General features: G+C 42.4%; 1 protein-coding gene across 2 annotated transcripts in view; it reads left to right on the top strand.

Moving 5' to 3' along the window:
* The window catches only part of ATXN7 (ataxin 7), an 82,935-nt gene that overhangs the window by 17,877 nt on the left and 43,737 nt on the right, over positions 1–21,321 (top strand). Inside the window, exons 2-4 of one of the 2 annotated variants that reach the window (XM_041460211.1) lie at positions 578–670; positions 8,492–8,746; positions 9,250–9,318. In XM_041460211.1, the coding sequence (XP_041316145.1) occupies positions 8,503–8,746; positions 9,250–9,318 (313 nt within the window). In that variant the 5' untranslated portion in view covers positions 578–670; positions 8,492–8,502. Of the gene's footprint in view, positions 1–577; positions 671–8,090; positions 8,352–8,491; positions 8,747–9,249; positions 9,319–21,321 lie in introns of those variants that run through there. The other variant, XM_041460201.1, reaches the window with a different exon arrangement.

Here is a 21,321-nt window from a genome sequence, read left to right as displayed (position 1 = left end):
AAACCTGAGCTTGAGATGACAGAGGTCCTGTTTGTGGGAAGGCCTCAGTCTGTACATTTCTCTGAATTCTTCATTGGTGGTGCAGTGACAGTCCCTGATGTTGATTACGTGAGGGATCATTTTTACCTCTCCATGTTCTGTGGCATGGTGGTGAAGCTGTCAGTGGCTGCATGCTGAGAGCCTCTGTTGTTGGAGTCGTGCTGTATTTTAGAAAAACCCTGTGCAGAAACCCCAGCCCTGCTGCATTTCCAGTGTGTGATACAGACACAGCCACGCGCTCGGGACCTGCTCAGCCAGAGTCGGTGCGAGTGCGGTAACTGGGCTGAAGATTGAGGTTTCATCCGATGCATGCCTTTGTGGTAATGTCAGGCTGCCATTTAGAGAGCTGCTCTGTACAGAACACACCATAACAGCTCCCTGCTTACCTTTCAGTTTGAAATCCATTGCACAAACCCTGTTTGTAAAATTGATAAAGTGGTTCGTATTTGTTTTTAAATAGACATGTTCATCGTAAGGAAACGGAGTTAAGGTTTCAAATGTTTTAGTGCTGTACTCTTTTTCTTTTCTTTTCTTTCAGAATTAATCAGGTACAAGTTAGGAAAAGCTTCCAAAATCTGAACAGATGAAGATCAATTGATAAATCAACCCAACGATTCACCATACTTTCAAGGTACTGTGACATGCTTACCCAAATATTTTCCTTAAGCATAAGATTGTCAATCTCTAGATGTGAGAAACGTAGAGAACAGAATATTAGCAGGGTTGCAGAGCAAGTCTGAAGTGTTACCAGATGCAGTGGGGAGACTTTTTTAAAATGCAGGTGTTTAATGTGTGTTTCAGTGGGAAATAAAGTGACGTTGCAGTCAGCCTAGAAGGAGTTCAACTCGGCATGCAACTGCCAAACTTAAAAAGATAAAACTAAGCTGGATTATATCTTTCAATCAATTAGGTGATTTGGAAAAGTAAATTGTGTCAGATGGGGAAAGTAGTAGAATCAATACTTTAAATTTATTTGGTTTTTATATTTTAGAAGAAGTAATCTTTCTTTTCTGAATAATTTTTTTTTTTCTGTTTACATGTTTCCATGATATGTTAAAGCATTTGAAGGCAGTTAGGCTCTGGCATATGCCATAGCCTACCAGCTGCATCAGTCCTATTATTTTACAAGTTCAGAAAGTGGAATTGCAATCTGAGATAAGACTGTACAGTTGCCTAACACAGTGGGTTTATTCTGCATGACTAGTGTTCATTGCAGAATGTTAGAAAAAAGAGAAAATTATGATAATAAATGGAAATTTTGTCTGAAGGGCTGCTAGTGCAGATTATGATATCAGGTACTGCTAATTCATTGAAAGATTATCTGTTTCTTTCTCTGTTTCCCTTACATTTATCTTTACTATTTGTCATCACGTGCATTTCACCATTTTGTATATTTTTGCTTAACTCCATGAAAAAAAATACTTCAATCTTATGCACAGATATGAAGAATCCAGACTATTACAGCCTGGCCAGTATTTGCTGGGCAAATCATCTTTTAATATACTTTAAAATAGATTGCAGCAGAAAGGGCCATTATGTTTAGCATGGATCTGGCCTGCAGAACTTACTTAAGTGGGAGAGTTAACCTGGGCTCAAGAGTTGTGAGGAATGTTTGTTACTGTCTGGATCTTGCAATAGGTAACATTTGAAGCTGTAATATCTGAAGTTTTTATAGCAAAATGCTTCCCTGGATTTTCCAGCAGCCTGAGAGGTGGCTGTCTTAGCAAGCCCAGAGTGTCTGGGTGCAAAAACTGGCTTTGTTCTTTCTACTTCCATGCTCCTCATCACTGAATAGGGTCACAACATCTATCAGGCTTTCATATAATCCTGGGAAAGTCTAGATTGGAACAATCCTCTGGACATCATCTGGTCCAACCTTCTGTTTAAGGCAGGTTAACTGAGGCCTGGTCAAGCTAAGGATTAAATATTTTTGGCAAGAGAAAGTTCACAATTTCTCTGGGCAGCCTGTTCCAATATGAAATTGTCCTCACAGTAGATATTTTGTTGTTGCATCTAGACAGAACTTCAGAACCAACTTGTGCCTGTTGCCTCTTGCCCTGACACCTTGTTCCTTGTGAAGAGTTACCTCCATCTACAATTATCTTTTATTTCTTGGAAGACTGTGGTTACATCTCACCTGAATCTTCTCTTCTTTAGGTTGAATGAACCCAATTCCTTTAATTTTTTTCACAAAGTTTCCCAACCTTTTAATCACTTTGTTGTCTCTCTGCTGGACCCTGTCCAGTTTTTTAATGTGTCTCTTGAAGTGGCTCAGTCTTCCAGCCTGTCACAATCTCTGTGCATAGGATCACTTTGGTTGCATCTATTTGTTTTCCAAGTTTTTGTGTCACCTGCAAACTTGGCAATGTATTTATTCCAATCATCCAGATAATTCTAAAAGATTTTGGATATGAATGAGCCCAATATTGATCCCCAAGGATCTGTTTGTGACTGATTGCCATTTGATTTTGAGCCATTCCCACCCTTTGAGCACAGCAGTTTATGCAGATTGCTGACAATGTCATGATCTGTGACCTTTCAAACTAATTCTCTTAGCACCCTCATGTGCATCCCATCAAGTCCCACAGACCTGCCCGTGTCCAGTTTGTGTAATATTTTGTTGTTAACTTGCTAAGCATGTGGTCAGAGCAGGTAGCATCAGCAAAGCATCAGCAGTCAAACATGAGAAGAAAGTTTAAATTTAAATTTCCTTGTGCCAGGGTTCTTAGGATCCTTGGTTTGATGTTTAAAGCACATCAGAGGTTATGGGGCCTCAGCAGCTTCCCTTCAAGAAACTCAAGTCCTGTGAGCTGTGCTCGGACCCAGAGTCATAAACTGGCAAGAAACCAGGCAGGGTTATGAAACCTTGCATGGCAGTTTGGTTCCAGCAGATCAGTAGTACCAAATTGTGCTTTGGTTTCAATAAATGGAAATTCAGCACTAATGTTTTGTTAGAATTGGCCTGAACAGCTGTGTACTTGAGTAATTCTAAGTTGTAATGTCATATTCTCTGTGTATAAATGAGAATCTAAAAGGTCATACCTGCTTGATTCCTCTGATTAAAATGATTCATCTGCACAGTTAGGTTGCTGAAATAGTTTTAACATTTCCAAACTCAAAAGGTAATTTCAGTTACCTTCTGTAAAATTAGTAAACATTAGTTTGATTTCCAGATCATTAACTGGGTGTATTTTGTGTAGTTTTGCCTATTTACCTTTAACACTTGGAAACTTTGTATCACTACAGAGTGTTTTCTCTGTAAATTTCCCTTCCAGAATTGACAGTATGTGGTGTCATTAAGCAGGGCAAAGATCTGTGCTCCTCTGTTCATTATTCTGCTTTAGATCACTGTGTCGTCAATTCTTGCAGCCATATTTGAAAGTTAACTAAAGAAGGAAGTGGTTGTAGTCTTTTGCTAGGTTCTTAATGCATGGTAATAACATTGTTTGATAATTTGGGTGTAAAAGTGTTATTGTGATGTTTGGATAAACATATAAGGGCATCTGTTTCATTCTCACGCTAATGCAGAATTCTTTGCAGATGTACTTATTAGCCTCCATTCCCCAATTCTTCCTTCTCAGAAAAGGATACCTTAAGTTAGTCTTCTAATCTTAATAATATTGTTCTTTCCCCTGGTACAGGTGGTTTGTAGTAGATATGTACAGTAATTTATATTCCAGCATTTAAAGTAGCTGTATTCCAATGCTTCTGAGCATCTCCAGTTTCACCTTTGAAGTGTTACTCACAAATAAAATTATACACAGGATCTGTGGGAAAAAGGATAATAAACTAGCATGATTTCTTATATAATTTTTTTATTGTGTGCTGCTTATGATTAGTATTATTTTGCAGTATCACAATCCTGTGTGTAGTTGTACAGGGAGAAGTTGCTGATTTCCTGGATGTCAGAGTGAACTACAGATAACCATAATGTGTTCTTCTTAGTGTATTAATATTTTGCCATAATGGGGCTTAAATTAAATGGCCGTTTGTTATGGCTAGGTAGTTCTGTCTTCATCTGGATGTTCTGATTTATGTGAACTTTTTATCTCTTGCTTCCATACTTGCCCAATTATAATCTTACATTTCTCGTACTGGAGATACATTTTAAAATGCATAGAATGTGCTCCCCATTCCAGCGTTTTCAGCAGGAGGTGATGGAAGGGTCAGGACTTCAGCACGTCAGCTTCTTGAGTTGTCACTTCATCCTGAATCCCACCTAGCAACAAATATTGACATTTCTTCTTAGGTTTTATGCCCTTCTTGGTAATTTCATACCTTTGGCTAGAATTAACTTACTTGACTTCGTTTAGTGCCATAATGCCCCTCAGAGCTTCTCCTTGACAGACTTTTTGTGAATTCACTATTTTCTTTTCTTCTGAGTACTGACAAAGTGACACCCCCGTGAATTCTCCCTGTCTCTGCCTTTGCACTTCAACTCTCACATCCTTCACTTCCATTGTGGAAAATCATCGGTGAATCGTATCATTGTACTTCTGCTCTTAAAAGAGTTCGGCTGCAGATTCATCCTTCCTTTTTCATTCCAGTTGAGAGTTGTCATATCTCAGGTCCTATACAGAGGCTGTCACACAGATTCTAACTGAACAGCTGAAGTAGGTGTTCCCTGTTTGAACGGCTTTCCCGGACCACCTGGCAAAAGAATGAAACCTGCTGGTACAGGTGAAAAAATGCCTGCAGTGTCATGCCATGCAATAACCATCCGCTGCAGTTTTCAGCAGTTGCATGCTGTTTGTAGGCATACATTTAATCACAGTGTTGCCACCCATGTTTAATCTATTGTTAAATTTACTTAGTGAGCTTTAAAACTGTGAGTTTTCCTTTTCTGTATGTTTTGTTTCCTATTTTTGTCTCCTTTCTTTGCATTTGCAGGCTGTGTTACATGTTTTGTTTGTTTATGCTTTCTTCACATCATTATTTGACTGTTTTCTCTACATCATATTGTCCACTGTTTTCTGCTGTTTTCCGGCCTCATATTTTTCCTTCTCTACTTTCTCTTTGAGCTTAACGTAACTCCTCTTTGTGCTTTCTCTCTGTTCTCCAAATACTTGTTCTCATTCACAGGTATGAGCAGTTCATGGTTTTTCACACATTGTCTCAGTCCCAATGCTACTGCTTGGGCTATTTTGCTTCCTCAGATAAGTCCTTAGAACCAGTGGCATTTCCAAGCTCCTTTTTGTTCTGTTAAAGACAAGTATTGGCTTCTAGGCAGTTTTACACACTTAAATAAATGTTCTCCCCTCTCCTGGCCAGGTTCACCCCACTGAACTCTGGATGTCTAATGCAGGTGCCTAATTTATGTGTGTGGTCATCCATGGCTACTTCTGTGGTCAGTGGGAAGAGAAGGGCTTCTTCACATAGTGGTTTGCACCAGGAGGGACCAAACTGATCCCAGAAGTATTCCTTCCTCTCTGCTGGCCACCAAGGGAGCTTTGGATGGCTGCTCTTCTACCGATGTCTCAGATTTGTAATAGTCACCTCTGTTAAAGTCTACTGCTTGTACATGTGTTTTCAATTCTGATCTCCTTCTAACATGATGGATTTTCAGGGGTTTCCCTATTTTTACTTAAAATAATCAATGCATCCATGTACAGCATTATGGAAACAATGGAAGAAAATTGAACTAGTATGCTTTAAAGAGCCCAAACAATGTATTCAGCCTAATGACTTTGTGGGGAAAGAAAGTTCTCACCATTTCCAGCCCCTGTAAAATGAGTTTTTCCTGCCCCTATTCCTGCTGTCTGACTAATCAGTCTTGTGCACTTGAACTGATGAACTGATCCTTCTGCTGCCACTTCCCTCCCTCTGCTGGAATACTGATGTACTCACGGCACAGTGAGAAAATATTGCAGCAGCGGAAGGTTTACTAAAGGACAGCCTGGGGCCCAGACTGCAGAATTAGATCTTGAGTGGGAATATATAGGCAAAGAAAAAAAGCTGTGAAAGAGGGAGGCTAAAAATGCAACAGCCAGATTGAAAGAGCAGAGAAGAGCCATAAAGGGGGTAATCAGAGCTGTATGAAATAACAGTGGCGTGTGCTTTTACCTGTGTGCCTGGCACTCCTGAAGCAAGAGGCACTTCTGAGTAAATTGATGAGTGTCAGCTTTAGAAACTAAGAAGTTGATAATCTATTGGCTTGTTAATGTAGTTAGTTTATTGATGTAATTTTGCCAATTTTTGCACAATTTGATATAAATACATTGGTAATGTTTAAAGAAAAGAATCATGTGATGTGTGATCATGAAATTGATCTGCCATGGTTAACTCTGTCACTGTTAAAGGGTAGGTGATGGTATTCTATGACTCTGTTTAGTCAATATTTGCTTTATGTAAAGTAAATAATAGAAAAACCCTTTATGAATTTGATGGACACTTGGACATATGAAGGTTTCTTTTTCAGTCTGCAGCTGAGGCAGCTTTCTGACAGCTTACTCCAGGACAAAGGAAAGCTGCATGAATGAAGTTTGTAATATAAATGAGAATATTTGACACAGAGAATACAGATCTGTCTGTAACTTGCTTTATCCTATGCCTGGAGTCTGCATTCAGCTATGGATACTATCTTAGACTCCACTGTTGAAGAACTAAGCCTGAAAGAAACAGGCATAGGCTTTTTTCCTATCTGGCTTTTACACCACAAAAAAAGCTGAGGTCCTGTTCAGAAGCTGTTCAGCACCTGACAGACATTTTTCTTCCAGTGATGTTCTTAGCTTTAATTATAAGTAGTGTTCTGTAGTATAAAGCATGCTAATTGGTAATTAATCAAACAATAATGCACTCCATTCATCTTTAGACTCTGGTTCCATGAACACCTTTCTTCATGCTCAGACTAAGATGAAGAGTTTTGGGAAGCTACAGGCAGGGCAGTGTAACTGTCTGAAACATCAGGGCCCAGCTCAAGAGGCTGATGGCCTTTGATAATTAATCCTGCTGCAAATGTCTGCAGTAGAAGTCAGTGTTGCTCTCTTTACCTAAATTTTATGGTGTTGGCCTTTTATGAAGGAGCTAAGTTAGACTTCAAGTTGATCAGGAGGAGAGAAAAATCATGCTAGCTGCTCTGTGTTAGATCTGCAATTTTATGAGATACGTTCTGAGTGTGACATAAATTATCAGTTGGGTGGAACACTGAAACTATTCTTATAATTACAGCCTATGCTATTCCATGTGATGAGCTTGAATTTATAGATCTTTTATATGCATAAATTTGGAAAGAAACATCTCTAGCTTGTATAGTCCCACGCTTGAAATAGAAAATTAAAATTGCATGTATATGCACCTCTGCAGGTTAAACAAATTTATTTACAGTTCTGAATTCTGCTCTGTGGTTTTGCAAATACATGTATGGGATCTGTCAGCAGTTCCACTGACAGTGCCAGTCCCATGCTCTCGAGCACCTGTAGAGGAGGCAGCACATCAGATTTACATATTTTTAGCTGTTCTTCAAGGATGTTGTTGTTGACAGTAACATCAAGCATGGCCAGAAATTGTTGCAGATCATGGTCTGACAGTTTGACATTGGTACTTGGACACTAGTGGAGAAAACTTTGTAAATAAATGAATTCTAAACCCAGGATTTTTTATCGAATAACTTGATTTTGCAAAGCTTAGACTTTATTACTTGGAGTTAGCAGGTACGACAGCATCCCTTAATCCTCGCTTTTGGCACGGCGCGACGTCATCGCAAAGTTTAGGCAAGGGTGGGGGGGAAAGAAAAAAAAAGCTGTTTAAAAAAAGAAATGTGGAATAACAATGAGAAGGGCCTCTCCCTGGGAGACAGGTTACGGGTGTAAGGAGGGCAGCAGCGCGCAGGAACCTCGCTCGGTGTCCCCCCTGTCCGGGCGGCCGCCGCGGGCGAGGAGCGGAGGGAGGGGACGGGCGGGAGGGAGCCGGGGGGACGGGGGCGCGCCCGCCCGGAGCGCGCTTCCTGCTCGCCGCGGCCTTTAAGGAGGCGCCGGGTTTAAGGTGGACCGGCGATGAGGGCGGGGCGCGCCCGCCCGGCTCCGCCCGCCGCGTCGCCCTCCGGTCCGCCCCCCTCGCCGGGGCAGCGGGTGCCAGGCGGGGTTGTGATGCGGCCGTTGTTTTTGTAGGGTCGCGGGGCCGCGGTGCGGAGGTAGCCAGGCGGCCCATGGAGCTGGGGTACCTCTGGTAGGCGGCGTAGCCCTGCTCGCCCCCGCTCCCTTCCGCCGCTTTGTTAGCGCCAACACAAGCGCGCCTCACCTACACGGTGAAGAGGAAGGCAGCGCTCCCCGCACAATAATGGGCACCCGGGCGCTGCCCCCCGGGCCGCCGCAGAGGTGAGTCGGCGCCGCCGCAGGGCCGCAGGTTCCCCGCGGGGAGGAAGCCGAGCGAGCGGGCGGGCTGACAGCGCCGCGGCGCTGCCTTAAGAGCGGGGCGCCACCTTAAGCGGCCGCTGACTTTTCTCGTTACATTGTAGCAGCGGAAAGAATGTCGGCGCGGGCCGCGGGTGACGTCAGGAGGGAGCAGCGCGGCGCGGCCGCCAGGCAGCGGCAGCGGCGGCCCCGCCACGGCGAGGGAGGAGGCGGAGGAGGCGGGAGCGGCGCCGGCCCCGCCGCCACCGCAGCGGCAATGGCGGCCGTCGGGGAGCGCAGGTCCCTGCCCAGCCCCGAGGCGATGTTGGGGCAGCCCTGGAGCCACTGGGTCGATGCTGCTAAACTTCACGGGAACGACGGTGAGTGGCCGCCACCCCCACCCCCCTCCCCCCGCTCGTCCCCAGCGCACCCCGCGGCTGCCCCGGGACGGCACGGCGGGGTGCCGGGCCCGGCGGGGAGGTTGGGTCCGTTCCCACCCCCAGATCCGCGGCCGAGTTCGTTGTGCGGTGCGCGCCCCCCGGCCGGGCTCGGGAGCGGCGCGGAGCGGGCAGCGCCTGCCCCAGTTCCTGTAATCCGGGACACGGTGCGAGGAGCGAGGAGCCGGTCCCCGGAGCCCGGCACCTCCTGCCCTCGATTCAGCCTCGGCGTGGGGCGGGGAGCTCCCGCCGCAGGTGAGGCATCCCCGCCGCTGACAGCGGCTGCCCCCGGGCTCCGGGGCCCGCGAGTGCTCGGTGCCGCTGCTCTGTGCTTGCTGCCGCGACCCTGCGTGTGCCCACCGGGCAACGGGTACAGGTCACGGGCGGGGGCACTCCTACCCTCCGGCTTTTCCGTGGATTGAAATCTTGTGGCTTTTTGGTTTTAGGAACAGCATTAGAGGAAAGTTTCAAGGAATACGGGAGAAACCGAGAAGCAATGCGACTTTGCCGAGAAGGTGAGTGCAATTCATTCTTGAAGAAAAGTGCAAGGAGTAGTTTTCTTTTTCATAGCTACTTAGCAGAGGGGCAGGCATGGGAAAGAGAAAGGATCAAAGTTTCTTATCAGTTTGGATTTAGGACTGGTGGCCTGTCAGTGACTGGTGTTATTAGCATTGTTATTAAATTAATATGTATTTTGAAAACTACGACTTAGGGCATACACTGTCCTTACTGTGTTTCTATATGTTGTTGTTTTTTGGTTTTTTTTCTTTAGACCATAAATAGTCCTAAGGAAGCTCTGTGACCAACACTGATAAAATCTTGAGTTACGATATTTTTTGTTCTTGGTATAATCCATGTCAGTATTTCAGTACCAATCCCTTCCCCTGTCATGTCATTGTGTTATGTTTATTGCTTGGTACTCTGCTAAATGAGAGTGACCTTTCACCTGTGATTAGCAAAAGCCCATTACGGCCTAGTTTCTTGCAAGAGTAGCAATGCTGCTTGGAGTTGTGAGCAGATGATGAATGAAAGCTATAGATTATTATTATTTCCTTTCTAACAGGCAGTGGAAAAAAGGAAGCGATGATTGTGATTTACTATGTTAATTTTTGTTTGTTTGTTTTTCTAGTTTAATGACTGATTTAGAAGAGTGAAAGTTTTAGAACCTTTCTTAATATTGTTGGTTCTTGGTTCCCTCTGAGTGCCTGAGACGTGTGCCAGAGAACAGGCCCAGCTGTTTGAAACACTAGAGCAGTTAGACCCAAGTCATTTATTTGATGTTGTTAGAAATGGAAGGCTGAGTTTGTAGACATAGTTTACAATCATGGGAAGCAGAACTTGCCAGAGACCTTAGGAGATGATCTGATTCAGCACTTACTGACTTGTGAGCTGCAAGCAGCAAATGAAACCTAAAGCGAGGTGGCACAGGCTGGCAGGATTGGGAGGCAGTGATCCATATTGAGTCTGAATCAAAACGGCTATATTTTGCACAATTCCCAATGTTGCTAAAATTTGGAAAATACAGTTTCTAGGATCAGAGTCAGTGGTCAGTGGCATGGAAGAAAGATGCAATAGGCAGCTGTGCTGCAGCGTGCAGATTCACTTGTGGTGTGTTGCCATCTTCTTAAGTGTATCTGTGAGTTCTTAGGCACTTGAAAAAGCACTTCATTACTTCATTGCCAAGTTCCAATCTAATCATTGTGCTGGATATGTAATTCATTTTTCTGAATAGGCAAATCATTCAAATGCTAAAAAAGCATTTACAACAATAAATACACACATTATCCTAGTGAAGATTTCACCAATAAGGATTTTCAAACATTTGCTCTTATTTCTACTTCTTAAAATGCAAGCATCTAGGGTTTCCAGATTCTAAAGATTAGCTGGCAGGGTAAAGAATAATCTATCCTATTTTTTTTCCCACTGGAGAGAGATCATGAAACTGTGTTTGTGCAGGCTGATCACTGAGACACAGTGACTGCACTGACTGCAACCATGTGAATGATTTGCAGGGTTGTGAGTTGAAGGAATTTCATAAAATACTTTGAGAATTAAAAGTGAAACTTAGTAGCCCTGTCAGGCTTCCAGAAGTCTATTTATTTTGTTTGCTTTATGACATATGAATGAGACACTGACTTGGCATATACCTGTAGCTGGCCTGTAGGGAGCTTGGCCTGCTGCAAAATAGACCTAAAATACTATTAAGTTTAGATTAACTTAAGGAATTAGGGGAGCAGCAAACCTGCCAGCATACATATGTGTTATCAAATAAAACTTTGAAAATGCTGTAAATGATCCATTTTCCCAGGAAGAATTTTGCATTCAAAATTGAGGAACAAACATGTATAAAGTAATTGGACTTTCTAAACTTTTGTTCTTAACAGAGAAAGGTGAACCAAAAATATAAATTTTGTTAAATCCACTTTAACCTCAAGACTTTTGTCGTGGTACCCCACAGTATTTTAAATACAAGTAACAACAGAACTCCTTGTGTAAGAAAGTTATTTTTCTACAGATTGGGAGTTGACTCTGAGGCCCAACTTCTCAAAAGGATTTCAAGGTTATTTAGGCTAATTTAACCTTGCATTGCAACTCTTCCAGTTTGCATAAAATAATTAAATATTCATGGCTTGGAGAGGGAGCAAAAGAAGGAACATGACTTTACAGCCCACATATTAGAATTGGGTTCAAAACCAAGAACCATTTTCTTTATTTAACAATTGTCAGGCTCCCACTGGCCTGTGTCCCCACTGGGCTATGGGTGGTAGTTGTTCCTTTTCCCACGTGCTGTTCTCTGCATCTCCTGGTGGGAATGGCCTCATCCTCAGCATGCCTGCTGGCAAGAGGTGGATTTCAGCCTCACAGGCAGTTGAGTTTGAGTCTCCTGAATGAAGAGTGAGTGTTCCTCTTGTTGTAACTCTGTATTAGAAGAGGGGCTTAACATTGCCAGCTTCTCCTTTTGTTAAGCTTTAAAGGCAAAGAATGATGTATGCTATTTTAAAGGAATAAAGGAGGATGTAACTGTGTAATTCCAGGGCAATATTTGCAAGCAGTGGAGAGAGGGAGGATTTCAGACACACCTTTGTCAGTGGCACTTTCTATTTGCTGATCAGGCAGCTCCTCTCTCAGCGTTTTAGTGGTTGTGAAGCCTAATGAGTCCTTAATACCTGTTAATGATTGGTAGTTCCATGCAGGGATCAGGAAACTTTTTTTTTTTTTTTCTGTATCTATCCCTCCTTGGTCATAACCAAGCTCACATTGAAGTAAGAACTAGAATTTGAGTTTGGGCTGCCCAAACTCCCAGTGTTTGTGTCTCATACTTCCATGTTTCTTTTTTACTGCTTTTACATGCTTTCTGTTCTGCTAATACATAATATTAAATAATTCCTGCTGGGATCCTCACTGACCTTCATCAAAGGGAGAAACTCACTGGATACTTTCCTATATGTTGCTTTTTGAGACAGTAACAGTCCACACTGAGCTTTGATGTAGAAATCAGCTGCAGGGATAAGGTATGGGCCCAATGGACTTGGCTTGCTCTTGGTATGGAAAATCCCCAGGGGATGGAAGTGAGAGAGGGATACACAATGGGATGGGAAGATTTTACTTTAAAATAAGCCTTAAACTTTACTTTGACTTTGTACACTGAAACCTTCTTCTGCTGAGCAATCCTATCAAGGTAAGAACATGTTAGAAGCAATTGTGCTCATTAGTTATTTTCATATGTAATTGATGTGACAGAATCTTTTGGCTCATGCAGTCACTTAATTACTTACTGCTTTGTGAACCAGCTAAAGGTGTGAATCCCCTGCCACTCACTTGTGCTGTGATGAAGCAAGGATAGCATGTTGCATTGTAATATGCAGACGAATTCCAAAACAGCAAGGCAGAAAATCTCATCCTCTTCATGCATTTTTCCTGTATTTTCAAACGAAACTTTGCTGAAGTGCATCTTCCAAACTTGTGTGATAGTGGGAGCAAGTGCCATCAGGTGCAGCCAAAATGTTCTCAGTCACTCAGTTCATCTTGGAGGTGCAGTAGATCTTAAAAGGAGTTTGATGTGTCTGTAGTACCTGGCACTGTTTGATTTGGAAAATAATTATTCTTTCATATCAAACCTCAATCAGTGCTTGAAAGAGTTTTTCAGGAGATCCTTGCTAACTTGTGCTGAATTTAGTTTGCTTTTAAGGATTTTTGTAGCCCATTGTTGCAAAGAGGATCTCGAAATAGAACTGTGCCTGTGAGTGTAGAGTTCATGCGTGGTACCTTTGACAGGCTTCAACAGAGGCAACTGTTGCTTCTTGCAAAATTTAACAACAGGTTGGCTCATTTTGCTCTGTGAAAGAGTAGAGAAGCTGTGGATAGAAACAGTGAGAACCAAAGTTCTTTATTGGGGCTGAGGGTCTAATCCTCTCTCATTACCAAGGCACTCTTAACTCTCCCTACATTAAATTTTCAATTGCTAAAGGTTGTTATGTATGTCCTTCATTTAAAGCAAACACATGGGGAAAAATCCAAAATAAGAAACCCAAAACCAAGCCATCCCCACCCCCAAATCTATATTTGAGAGTCAGAGAGATACAACCTGTGTACATCATCATTGAATACACCATTACTTATTAATTTGTGCAACCCTTTTGAAGTGGTTGGGATAAAAGTCTCTTATATTCTTATACTGACTCATAAAATAAATTTGAAATACTTAAAATTATAAAGAAGTTAACTATGACATCTCAGATAGGAAAATAAAAGCATGGGGAGCAGAAAAAGAGATTTGGCTAGATAATTTAAAATTGAGTGTGTTTTTTTAAGTGTATTCAGTGCATGCTGAAAGGATGGTGTCTTTACTAAAGCTTAAGCACCTCATTCTTTCAGTTACACATACAGCCCCTTTTTTTTAGTTTGTTTGGGTATTTTTGTGTGTGTTACATCCTTTGAGAGGTGAATCCCTTGCTGCTGTCTATTTCAGGCACTTCACTCATACTGTCACCATAGCTTAGAGTTAATTGCCAGCAAAGTAGAGGAGGAGGAAGACAGAACATCTGTAACTTGGGTCCCAGTCAGAACTGGTGTTGGCTGTGAGGTGATGTAGCACAGCACCAGTTTTACAGCTTTTAGAATATTCTATCTTAATAAAGCAAGCCGTGAGTTTTCTGTCTGAATGCAGATTGTCAGTTTTTGGTGGGCACCTTCAGAAGACACTCTGGAAGGTTTAGTGACAGTAGGAATTAGTCAGGAGAGCAGGTGGGAGCAAACTCTGTTCAGTGTTGTGTCACCTGGTAACAGCTGAACTTCTGGTCTTTGACAGTTAATATATCTTGGGGATAAAAAAAAAGGCTCTGTGAACCACCAGGGCATTCAGCAGAAGCTTTGAGGTTTGATTATATTAATTGCTGTTAGTGGAAGGTACCAGAGCTATGACAATACTAAGAGCCATGTGATGAACCCTTGTTCTTCTTGAGCTCTTTCTGGGCAGGGTTGAGCAGTGAAATCCAGGCCTGGGAGGCTCACTGGAAGCATCTTTATCACATAGACCCAAGGTCTAGAATTTTCCCAGCAGCAGGTTCCATAAATAATTAAAGCACTGCTGAAACTTCTGTTCCAATATTAAGTTGTAAATACAAGTAAGAGACAGCATCTTATTTCAAATTTAAATTTGTTTTTATTCAGCCTTGGGAGGTGCTTAGTTGAGTTTATTTTTTTTTGTTGTGTCAGATGATATGAGAGAAATGCTTAGAGGGCTCTGTAATCCTTGACTACCTGCAAATACACTTGTGAGAATTTTTAATAATTTGAAATAAATATTTTAAGGTAGCAGTACAAGGTGCTATGCTTCTTTTTTTACATTCTGCATAGCTCTTCACAGTCTGTAATCAGATAAATCTCTTCTTCATTTCATTGCATTTTAATTGACTATTTACACAAATTGTTTTAAGGTTTTGTGGACTGGTTATCGTAAAACAATTACAGGGAGACTTGAAAATTGCATTGAACTGTTTAGGAAAACTGGAGGTTTTATGAGATTGCTTGAAAAACATGCAGTTTGAAAGGATGTTACTTCTGAAATTGTCTGCAGTGATTGGCCCTAATTTTTTTCTTGGCTTTTTTTTTTTTCCTTTAAATTGAAGTTCTGCTTACAATATTTAATTATTTCTGATGGGATGAGTCAGGTGTTATAAATAGAATATTGTGATGTTAGACTGCAAGTTAGAACTGTGTCATATGTTTTAAAGATACTTGGCAGGTTTTAGGTATTACCATAATATTAATGTGGTATTGCAAGGCCTTGGGGACTTTGGCTGGAAGTGCAGCCACAAGACTGTCTTGATCTGTCCATAATACATGAGGAGGCAGGATTTTTTCTTTTTTGGAAGTACCTTTTGAAATAGTTGTCTGTGCACATACATAACAGTTAGGAATTCACTGTTATCTAATCCTTCTTAAGTGGTATGTATGATTAGCTATGTTATCCCTGTGCAGAAGAGGTGATGTCTTGATAATACTTAGTTAAAGGTTGGTTTTTGTAGTGTTTCTGTGCTATATTTAACAACAAAAACTCAGTGAGAGAAGAACAATGCAATAAATATGTAGAAATGTGACTTTCATACAAGGTGGTAACTTTGTCATCTAAGTAGAGCAGGAAAGGCAAAAAGGCTTAGTGAAGGATACTTTTAAATAAATTGGGTTAAGAGGATGCAAATTACTCTCTCTAAGGTAACTATTTTAAAAGATATTTCTTCCATTGCAGCAGATCTATAAAAGTGAATATCTGTAGTTCTTACAGCTCTCCTGGCTAGGCTGGAACTGCTGAAGGTTGTCTGGGAATAGGTGTGATGTCTTGTCTCTTACAAGACAGAAAAGATTTCATCTTTCACAAACCATTGTAATATTTGACTTGTAATTAACTACTCTAAATAATCTCTAGGATGCTTGAAAATTGTTTCTCTTCCTGTATAATGAATGAAATAATCCACTGCTGTGGAGCTTCCCCATATGTATAATATTCAATGTTATTTTCTAGGCATTCTTACAATGTAGGTGACAGCACAGAGATGAATAGAGCTTTGTACTTACACTTCAAGTTTTTTAGCAGCAAGTGTTAAAATCTGACAAAGGGAATTCAAAGTCTAATGTAGCAGAGAAACATGATTATAAAAGCAGTTGTCACAGAAGGCAATAAATTTATTGTAATCTGTGTTCCCACTGCTACAAGGCTTTGCTCAGTGAAAATCTTGCCCTGCCTGTGCAGGCTGTGTGCAGCTGTGAGCCAGGACTGGTGCTGGTGGCTCTCACACTGATTCTTGTGGCCAGTCAGACACCCGTGGTAAGCCCAGATACTACAGGGTATGACAGGATGTGACTTCATCAGAGCAAACTGCGCACACAGCTGCTCCCACATTGCTTGGAGTCATGATTGCTAGGTTTGGAAATGGAAAATACTCTGGGCTATTGGCTCAGGTAGATCAGAAATATTCAAATGCTCAGTTAGTTGTGTGTGCATGTGCCCATCAGCGCTGTGGAATAAGCTGGTTTGTGGTAACGTGTTCCAGATGAGAAAGATGGTTTATTTACAAGCTCACTCCCACCCTGGTCTCCACTTCTGATACCTTTGGCATAGCCCATGGATAAACTGCTTTGATAATATAAGGGGAAAAGGATAATTGGTTATGCCTTGTTTTTCTGCTGGGGGGATTATAATAGGCAGAAAACATGCAGTGTTCTTGATCTGCTCTTCCTTCTGTTGCTAAGCAGGACTTGAATCTTCATCAACTGTCTGTAATGCTACACCAAATGCAGCTTTCTCAACTGGCACTGAAAAAAATATGTACAAAGGAGCTGAAGGACTAAAATCCTGTAGGGAGCAATTTTGAGGTTAAGTCCATATTGCTTTGGTTCTGAAATCTAGAGCTCTCATTGTTTTCTTAGCAAGCAAGATGGTTGGATGCTTTCTCATTGATACAGTTACCTGGAAGTCCTATAGCAACTTGCCTTAAAATGAAGACTGGAGGCTTTAAAGAGTTAAATTTGAAAATCAAGTCCTGTGATGAATACACAGTAAATTGGATGTTTGATTGCCATGGACATCAAATTCTGTTGTATTTTACCCTTCATAAATTTAACTTCAGTCTATGGTTTTGTTCATTGACTGCGTAAGTGGCGTAGTAGATGCTGTGAGTAGGAAGATGAGAGTTCTGATGGTTTATTAAGTGTTACCTGGGGATGTGGGGTCTTGCTGTGAGCCACTGAAGTTAGCAGAGCTTTTCTTGTGACTGGAAGGAGAATGTAGGACCAGGTTGAGGGGCACAGTGGGTGAGAGAGGAGACAGCCATGACAACTGCAACCTCACGACCAGACAGACACCAAAGGTACTTCACTATGCAAACATTTAATTGTCAGTCCCTAGATATTACAGCCATGGCTTTGTCAAGGTGTATATACCCTAAATTACACCCTCTGGCTATTGTTTCAGGCAAAACTACAGAGGAAAATCTGTATCAGTTTACACCTAGGGTGTGGTTCTACAATTTTTTTTTTCCTCCTAGTAATGCTGGATTAAGCAGCTCCTGTCTCTGCTGAGTGAAACACTTGTGAAATAATAGTTGTATTCTAACTGTAAAGCTGTTTCCAAAACAAGGTGATGGCTGATTAAAGGAGAACCTTAATCTAGAATCCATTCGACTGTGCTTGATTATGTATCTTTTCAGAGTGAACCTGATCTGATTTTTGCATGTCTACCTACAAGACTGTATAGCATAATAGATCTTGTGTCTTGGATATCTTTGAGTGTTAAAGATGTCATGTCAGTGAATAACCGAGGTGTAAATCAGGACCAGTTTAAGTGGTGTATTGTGAAAACTAAACAAGTAGGAGCTAGTTGTTGTTGTTGCCGTTATTAGTATTTAGTATTCTTTTACAAAATTCCTTTTTCATAATTAGTTATGTTAGAAGACCAGGTAATAGAAATTGGAAGTTTTTCTAACATTCTTGAGGGGGTTCCCAGTAACTTTGTGAACTGGAGAAAATGCCATTTGAATTTGTGTTGCTATGCTGAACAAGACTTACAGCATCTTTTATCTTCATCTTTTACTGGAGGGCTGTTACAAATTATGCCAAAAGGAGAAAGAAGCATCATTTATGCAGTATACATAAATGTGTTCCATACCAAATACTCTTTTTATCCCTTCAGAAGAAATCTATAGTTGTGGGGAATATCCAGAAGCCTCAAATGCTGCAAAGGTTTGGGTTAACTGGCAGTATTTTTGATGGATATGTCAAAGGAATAGAAACTGTTCCCAATAGTGAGACAGTGTGGGTGTTGGATTATTGAGACAGCCATATAAAATAATTTGGAAAGCACTTTTAAAAATAATACATTTTCCAAAGAATTTCTCCACTTTTCCCAGGAAATATTAAAATCATCTATTTCATTCCTGTTCAATTAGAATAACTCTAGAAATATATTAAAGAAGTTTAACTTGCCTCTGACAACTAGAAGGCTTTGCTGTGCTTTGGTTTATAACAAATATAATTTTGGGATTTAGGATATTGTCATGGTTTGACACTGGCTCAATGCCAGGCACCCATGACAGTCACTCACCCTCCCCTGCTAGAGCTGGGCAGAGGAGAGAAAAATATAATGAAGGCTTCATGAGTTCAGATAAGGACCAGGAGAAAACACTCTAAGGGCAAATAAGGGCAAAACAGGCTGAGCTTAAAGGCACAAGGTAAATTTATAACTAACAGAGTCACAGGAGGATAATGAGAAAGAAAATAAGCCCTTAAAACACCTTTTCTTTACCTAACCTTCCCTTCCTTCCCACTGACAGCACAGGGTACAGGTCATGGGGGATTGGTCAGTTCACCACTGAGGTTTTCTTTTGCTGCTCCAGGAGAGGAGTCCTTCCCCTGTGACACCTTGGGGTCCCTCCCACGGGGGACAGTTCTCTGTGAACTTCTCCAGCGTGGGTCCACTCTCAGGAGCAGCAGCCCTACAGCACCTGCTGCAATGTGAACTCCCCCACGGGCACACAGTGCTCCCAGAACTGCTGTGACATGGGTCACTCTTCCACGGGGTGCAGCCCTCGAAGGACAGGCTGCTCCAGCCTGGAAGGGCCCTCTCTCTCCACCAGGTCTCCCACTGGATCCCAGCCTCCTCCAGACATCCACCCATGGCAGCATGGGAGCTTCCCCACAGGCTGTGGGTGAATCTCTGCATCCCCATGGATCTCTGCATCCCCCCTGGATCCCTATCATGGGCTGTGAGTGGATCCCTCCATCCCCCGTGGATCCCCATGGGCTGTGGATGGATCCCTCCATCCCCCGTGGATCCCCATGGGCTGTGGATGGATCCCTCCATCCCCCGTGGATCCCCATGGGCTGTGGATGGATCCCTCCATCCCCCGTGGATCCCCATGGGCTGCAGGGGCTCCCTGCTCCAGCCTGGTCTCACCATGGCTGCAGAGGAATCTTGGCTCCGGCACCTGCAGCACCTCCTCCCCCTCCTTCTCCACTGGCCATGGTGTCTCCATGTTGTTTCCCTCACATGTTCTCACCTCCTCCTCTTCTCTGGCTAGGAAAAAACTGTGTCCCACTTTGTTTTGATTTTCTTCTCAAATCTGTTATCACAGAGGCTTTACCATCCTCTCTAACTGGCCCAGTTTTGGCCAGCAGCTTGTCCATCCTCAGAGCCATCAGGGACTGGCTCTGCTGGGCATGGGGGAAGCTTCCAGCAGCTTCTCAAAGAAGCCACCTCTTGGGCCCCCCACTACCAAAACCAGGCTGTGGAAAACCAACACAGACGTTCAGATAATTTGTTTTTTAAAACATAGAATCTGTGTTTGAATGTGTCTGTTCTGCTCAGCTAAGAGAGATGGCAGTCGTCCTGCTCTCACTGGTACTAATAAGAGTATTTGAGGGGAAAGGCCTAAGTTAATTTCCTGATAGGCAGCATTTACTTCATAAAAGTACTTAAAGATGAATTCCCAAAAGCAATTTTGTTTTTCACTTCTGTGAAGTTGTGTTACTCAAATCAACTGTCTAGAAATCCTGCTTGTTAAGGAGCTTCTCTTCCATGTTGTAGTTTGTAATTTACAGAAGAGAAGTTTTGAGCCAAATTCAATATATCTGTGTTACCTATCAAAGGCAATGTAATGTGTGCTTATAATTCTTGTCCTAAATACAGGGTTGGGGCTTTTTGTGGCCATTTGATTCAGGGAAGACGTTTTCTACCGCTTGTGTTGTGACATTTTAGGGGAAATATCAATGTCTGAGCTGTACCTGATATGGTTGGATTATGGTTTGTATCTAGGCTGGACAGAGCCCTCTCCTTGTCTGATATTTCTTCTGTAGAACCTGCTTTAACAGCCAGCTGACTGTGCCTGGCTGTTTCAGCACCACTATTTCCATGGGGTGTTTGGAGAAATCCTAAACACATCAGTCCTTGTTTGGAAAGTTTCCTTTTGGTTCTGCCTGGCTCCCACCTTGTGCCCTGAAATGTAGGGGCACAGACCATTGTGTCATTTGCTGGAATAAAACTTGTAAGTTTCTTTTCTTGTTTTTATGGCCTGAATTTAATGATCTGAAGTGTTAGCTTGATAGTCTTGGAGATAAGAATACTATTTTTATCCTCAGAGTAGAGCACAGGAGTAAAATCTTCAGTGTGCTGTCAACATGTCTCATCTGAGGCTTGTTTACAACTGCTTGGGATGCAAAAGGTTTTCTCTGTGCAACAGTGCAATTCCCTGTCTCCTGCTGACACCATCCAAAATTCTCATGGATAATCACAGAAATGTGAGGGAAGGCCCCTGTCCCAGGAAAGGACAAAAATCACAGCCTGGGTGCTCTTCATTATGAAATAGGCAGACATGATGGTAAGGTGCAGCATCAGCTGTTTTATTTATAATTTAATCCCTCTAGGACTTTTCCTGCACTTGGTGACCGAGGTCTTGCAGGAAGCGTGGCGTCGTTTGTCATCGGGGTGATGTCACTGACTCACGGGAGCATTTGGGGTGTCCCTACTGTTATGGTGGCCTGGCAATACTCTTTCTTGGACTCCTTTGGCATTTTTCCCCACGTGTTCCACACTGTTGCTGGAAGCAAAAGCTTTTGAGCCATTTCCAAACCCAAAGCAGTGCATTGTGGGCCAGCTGGGAGGACTGGATCAACAAGTTTGGCAGCAGCAGCTCTGGCTTCCTGCCTACCCTGGACAGGCACCAGTAGGGATTGCCTAAGTCTCCCAGTGAGTTTGAGCTGAAGATCCCAGCCTAGGTCCTGAAAGTCCTGTGTGTACAACTGCTGTGCCTGGCAGAGGATCTGCCTCTGTTGTAAACCGTGGTTTTGTTATCCTGGATGTGTTTGCAGTAGTTATCTTTTATCTGCTTTAGGAAGGTGCATGTTCTATTTGTTTTCAGTGTACTGGAGGGTGGTAAACTCTACAAATTTGTTAAAATATCAAAGGATCCTGTTTACCTTTCAGTTTTCTGTTGTCTATTTAATCTTACTGTTTTCATCCTGAGTCA

The sequence above is a fragment of the Pyrgilauda ruficollis genome, unplaced genomic scaffold (assembly GCF_017590135.1).
Source record: "Pyrgilauda ruficollis isolate IOZ18807 unplaced genomic scaffold, ASM1759013v1 scaffold10, whole genome shotgun sequence".
NCBI lineage: Eukaryota > Metazoa > Chordata > Aves > Passeriformes > Passeridae > Pyrgilauda > Pyrgilauda ruficollis.
The sequence above is the reverse complement of the archived record's forward strand: the minus strand, read 5'-3'. Positions and strand labels throughout refer to the sequence as shown.